The 6127-nt window shown below is 36.5% G+C and overlaps 1 protein-coding gene across 7 annotated transcripts in view; it reads left to right on the top strand.

Moving 5' to 3' along the window:
* LOC107666471 (centrosomal protein of 170 kDa-like) overlaps positions 1–6127 on the top strand; it is a 36815-nt gene that overhangs the window by 11982 nt on the left and 18706 nt on the right. For all 7 annotated transcript variants that reach the window (XM_016457807.1, XM_016457806.1, XM_016457805.1 and 4 more), the window contains exons 4-7: positions 1237–1315; positions 1590–1648; positions 1819–1990; positions 3858–3995. In XM_016457807.1, coding sequence (XP_016313293.1) covers positions 1237–1315; positions 1590–1648; positions 1819–1990; positions 3858–3995 — 448 coding nt within the window. The remainder of the gene's footprint in view (positions 1–1236; positions 1316–1589; positions 1649–1818; positions 1991–3857; positions 3996–6127) is intronic.

The raw sequence follows: 6127 nt of genomic DNA, 5'->3' as shown, positions 1-6127 counted from the left end.
TGTGGGTGTGTGTGTGTGTGTGTGTGTGTGTGTTTTTTTTTTTATTCTCTGAAGAAGTTACAAACTGTGTTATGCCTGTATTACATGCCTCATTAAATCAAATTTAGTGATTTTGTGGCTTTTATGCTTGCTATGCTAAACGTAAAATTTACAATCTTTTCTAATCAAATACTCTCAAAATAAAAAATATCCCTCCATCAAATGCAATCTGCCTGACTGGCAAATAGCAAATCATCATTCAAGACTGTAACTAATTATTTCTTCTTCTTCTTTTTTTTTTTAAAGGGGAATGATCATTTTAATATGTCCTGCCAAACATTTTGCTTCAATAGGAAATATGTCAATACAGTAAAAAAATTTTTTTGAATTTTTCAACTTGAACACTCCACTATTTTTGAAAATAGGCAAATTTTCCAACTCCCCTAGAGTTAAACAGTTGAGTTTGACCATTTTCTAATCCATTCAGCCAATCTCCGGGTCTGGCAGTAGCACTTTTAGCTGTAGCTTAGCATAGATCATTGAATCTGATTAGACCGTTAGCATCACTCAACTGTTTAACTCTAGGGGAGTTGGAAAATTAGCCTATTTTCAAAAATAGTGGAGTGTTCCTTTAATTTACAGGGTCTTTGAAAATTCTATATGTAAAACAGTATATTACAAATCCACTCCAAAAAACACTTGGGGACAGGTTTACTAAACAGGGCAAATTAGCGCGAGAGCACAATTCCAAAACAGCGCCGATGGGCATAAAAATTTCTGCAGGTGATTTACTGGCAACATGCAAATGAAAGAACACAGACGCAACATCTCATTTACATATCGACCAACGCAATATACCAAGCGCAAATTTGTGTTGTCGCAAATAAGCGGAGCCGATGCTCATCATGTGCGGGTGATCTACTTATGACACACAGGCACAAAATAGTTAAAGACACGCTTTTTTGGGCGTTTGATGAGCGCAAACGTTAGTAAATCGCATTGTGTGATTCATTTTAATACTCTTCTCCCATAAATTTTGCGTCTGAAAGGGAAACTCCTACATATGCATATTCAATAAGGTCAGGTGCAAAAAAAAAACTGTCCATGCCTTTTCAGTGCTAATTTTTCACTGCGTGTCTTTAGTAAATCCTGACAGTACTATGTTAACGCCATAATACTGGACCAGTATAAGTTGAGCCCAAAAATGTGAATTTAACCACTAAAATGTGAATTTAATTTGACTTTTTTTATTTTCAGACATTTGTGAATGATGTCAGAATCCAGGAACAGATGTACATCACTTTAAAGATTGATGACAAACTGCGGTTTGGATATGATATCCTTCAATGCACTGACGCAATAAGATTTTCTTCTGAAAGCCTTTAAGATTTAGTGTTAATTTAGTATTTCAAAGTCCTTATGTGTATCTGTATGTGATTGAATTTGTTTATACACTCATAATTTGAAAGGTTTATGTGTATGTGCATGACAAAGAAAAGAAGTAGAACTAGAGTTATATGGTTCTATATTTTGAGCCCTGTGTGTGAATGTGTATGGATATTTAGTATGTTTTGGCTATTTATGAAACTGTCTTCCTTAACCCGACTCACATACCAACTTGTTCACTGTGGTGCGAGGAGAGCTACATGTGCCAGAGGAGGCTCTGAAGGTAAAACAACCACTACATCTCTGAATCGGTTAATATAGTTAACAATATACTGGTATCAGTATATCAGAATTGCACTTGCTGAACTTATGTAGTTTTTTTTATCTTCCTGAAGTAATGTTTGATGACAGGTTTCTGGAGATTACTGTGTTCTTCTCTCTCCTTTCTGTCAGCATGAGAAGTTCACCAGCCAACTTCAGCTGGGCAAGAAGCCCACCTGTGCAGAGCCCTCAAAAACCCCCAAGTCTTCCCCAGACAAAGCCAAAGTGAGCAAACCCGCAGAGCCCATTGCTGAACCAGCAGCCAAACCTGCAGAGCCAAACAAAGGAGATGACAAGATGCCAGGTAAAAATCACCCTGATGATGTCAGGGTATAATTAGTTATGGATAATTGTATTTGTGTCTGAAGATTTCAAACCACTTTGTAGGTGATGCAAAACAATGTGTCATCTTTAAATAATGTGAGCAATACTGGACTAGCCTCTGACTAATCCATTGTCCCTTTTCAGCAGAGCAAGGTGACAAATGATCATGGTCTGTTTTTATTGAGGCATTGACTAGTGACAGGTGTAAGTGACCTTCTGTCATCTCATCTGATGTCAAGCACCAGGGCGAGATTCAGAAAACCATTAACTCTCCTCACACTGTAGCAACGTGTGACACAAACATGTGACAGTTGTGAAAGAGAAAAACGGCCCTCTGGCTAAAGAGAAGATTGCATCTGATTTTTTCCTGTAATGGAAAAAGGAAAAAACTTGTCACAAATGGAAAATTAAGGATGGCATTGTTAACTCGTAATGGCTAGTACAGTTCCATTGATTTCACATTTAATGGTCACACTATTTGTGCTATGGACATGATACCTCAAATCAGAGAGGTGTTCTGTTCATTTTAATCACATAGACATATATTGACAGAGTTATATCTAGGTTTAGAATATGAGAGAATATAATTGGGAATGTGCTCTTTTGATTTAGTCACCTAGCAATTTGCTAAAAACCAATAAAAACATGTTTTCAAGCCGTTGTAAAATACTCCATAATACTCTATAAGAGGTCATACCTGTGACCTCTTTACATTCTGCTAAACATTGCTGAAGAACTACATTTCTTGGTGGAATAATTAGTGTTTGTTATCAATAAATTATTACGTTTTTGTTGCTGTGTGTTTGTTTTATCAAACCTCGCCAGGTATAATTTGTAATATGTAATGCCTTGCCTAACTACGCCCCTTATTAGCTGTTCTAAAATAACTGTAAACCACGGCTTCATGGGGCTTATTGCTTTATTTGAGACTTGAATGCATCTAAACACATGTATTTGTGTGTTACTCTACGTAATTAGAACTATGGTTCAGCCCTGTCGTGAAGTGCTGGGTATTTAATAATAGGGAAGGGAACAGCCCTACGCCCATGCCTCTGTTTTCCAGCCATCAGCGTGTAAAGGGCGGGTAGCATTTAACATTCACTCTTATCTCACTGCCACCTGGTTATTTCATCCTGCTAATTGTTAGGCTTGTCCAATAATCCCCTGCCCCCCGCCTGTTAAAGTTACATGATGCAGCTGTGTGCAGCACATGAAGAAACTACTGATTTCTGTAGCCAATCAAATCCACTGCAGCACTGGAATCTCTGAATCGGTATTATGAACATCAAAAGTGTTCCCCTACAATTTACTTGAATTTGGATTGTACAAATAGCAAATATTTCAAAAAGAAACAGGCTTATCTTGCATACAGTGAGCCCTGTTAGTTTGTACTCTATGAAATTAAGGTTTAGCTGCAATCCTGCATCATGTACATAGATAAGTAAGTTTTTGCTGTTATTTATTTTTTTTCAATACAAAAGGAGATTTTGATTGATATACACACTGGCATTTCATAGCAGCCATGGCTATTAAACTTCAGAAGGGACAAAAGACTCGATAAAAGTAAAAAAAAACTAAACTTATGCACTATGTTCCAAGTTTTTTGAAACCATATAAGAGCTTTTTGTGAGGAACAATTCAGTCAAAAGTGACATTAAAATGTAAACATGAAAGCAAATTGAATTTGTGAGTTTAAATTCAGAGGAAACAGCACATAATATCAGAGGAAAGGAAAGTAGGTAGTGAAATACATACATAGCCACATATAGTGTTAGTGTTTATACCTTATGTACTTAAACTCTCATGTCCTCAATAGTAAAGTGTTTTGGTTTTTTTTTCTATAAAAGGTGATATAGCTGCCGTGCACAGGGGAACCCCGTTGTATGGACAGCCATCCTGGTGGGGTGATGGGGATGCAGATGATGAGAATTCCTTTAAACAAGAGAATAAAACATCTGGAAAGAAGCAGGAGAACAGCGGAGCAGGTAAGATATCCCAGAATCCTTTTAAACTCTCTGCTTACACAAAGGTTTTTTAATTTTTTTTGGACAGTTTTAAAATTGTAAAAAAAAAAAATTACACTTTGGCTTAATTAGACAGTCAGAGAAGAGAAGATTCTCTTATTACCACATTTTGAGCAGATCTACTGTTTGCTGTTCTATTTGCTGATTAATCCAGAAAAAAACTGTGTGAAATTTGTTTCCGATTGAAGCTGGCGTGTTTTGATCTAGCGGTCTGGAATCCAATTAAATTGCTCTGTATAGGAGTAATGGGATTGTAGGTTACAGAGGCTTTACCACAGCAGGACATCACACATTTGCTACAGACACCAAACCAGACAAGTGTACTCAAAAAAAAAATAAATAAATAAAATAAATATTGCGCACTTAGTGTGACATTTTTTTTTTTTTGATTACATCTGCACATGTAAACGGGCTGAATAAATGCTACATTTCTAGATTATGTACATGTACTGTATATGCATATAATGACAGTTGTTAGACCAAAATAACAATAAACATTAGTTATTTTGGTTTCTTTTTTTATAATGTGTGCTGCTTTTATCGTTGAGCCCAGAATAGACCATTAAAGCCCAGAGATCTTACTCGTGCCCTTGAGCCCTCTTAATTTAATTCACTCAAAACAGCACCATCTCTGTTCAGAAATGCAAAATCTGCTCCCAGAAGAAGCCTTGTTTCTTTCTTAGGGAATGTTGGGTAAATATATCTCAAAGGGGTAGTGCTGGCACAGAGTGGCATTGTTTAACAAAACCTTACAGTGTTACTCAGACAAAGAGTACAGACTCCGGTTCAGAAGACAGCGAAGTTGGCAGAAGCTTGAAATGAATCAGCATTATTTGTTTCAGGCTTGCTAAACCTCAGTGCTGCCACAGAGAGAGAAAATCATTCATGCAACAGTCCACCACATCAAAGTGCCAACACCTCCCAGAGCTATTTTAGGCGGCAGTCAAGGCTGGTTTTCCGAAGGCAGGGACTCACAGGCCAGCGTAGGAAAGAAAGAGGAAGAGAATGTAAAGGGAACCGTCTCCCTTAAGAAGTGAATAGGTTGATTGGTAGACTGCCCCAGCCCCCTCCATCTCCATTGTCACAGAGGCGTGTTTGCTTTCTCCTCTGTGACACCAGTGCCGCTCATCACAGAGGCAGCTACACATGCTAGATTTGTAAGTATTTTCAGTATTGAATTTTTTGTACTATTAAACATAGTTAATCTTATGTTAACTTGTTAGTAAAGGAGCAAATTTACATACAAGATTTTGTGCCTCACATTAACTTACTGAGATGTATTGTCAAAAGTTCTGCTAAACAGATGTGATATCTGTTTAGTAGTAAAAAACAAAAGGAGTTAAGTGGAATTCTAATAGTAGGTAGTGATTTTTTTGTTGTATTTTGTTGCTGAGGGTGAATAAAAGAATCGTTGTTGCATGTCTTATAAGTATCTCTTAATATAATGAGGAAGTGCAAAAGTATTTTTAAAAATAGGAAGTTTCAGCTGCGCTCTGATAGGTTGTGCTGTGCAGAGGATTAACTAGACATCACTTTCAGTACATTAGATGTAGTGAAGTAATTGTGGAAATTTAAGTAGAACTTAAGCTGCGTTCCCAAATGACGCACTATACACTATGCACTCATACACTATGTACTTATGCACTATGTACTCAACCATGCAGATATATCATTTTAAATGGAGAATCTAAATCGGTTGTTCACGTTTTGTGCTGTGACTAATTTTTAGGTTAAAAAATTCTTACGCGCCCTCGCTCTACCCATATTGAAGGGATTAACATATTATTTGTTTTCAGCGTATACATTGGTGCCGTGTTCATGAGATGTTTGTTTGTCTTTCTTTTGTTTTGATATTTTCTGTGTATTTACCATTGTAGCCTACATTACCGTTCTACCATTACTTTTATTCTGCAAAAATACATGAAATTGATGAAAAGGGACTTTTGAAAGGTAGTATGCATTTAATATGTTATTATTTTTTATATAATACAATTATAGTAATTTCAATTATAAAATTTATAGTTATTTTTAAAAGCTTAATTTTATATGCATGTGTGTGTGTGTGTGTGTGTGTGTGTGTGTGTGTGTGTGTG

Source organism: Sinocyclocheilus anshuiensis, unplaced genomic scaffold (assembly GCF_001515605.1).
Source record: "Sinocyclocheilus anshuiensis isolate Anshui unplaced genomic scaffold, SAMN03320099.WGS_v1.1 scaffold63, whole genome shotgun sequence".
In the NCBI taxonomy this organism is placed as follows: Eukaryota; Metazoa; Chordata; class Actinopteri; order Cypriniformes; family Cyprinidae; genus Sinocyclocheilus; species Sinocyclocheilus anshuiensis.
This window is presented reverse-complemented; position numbering and strand designations above follow the sequence as displayed.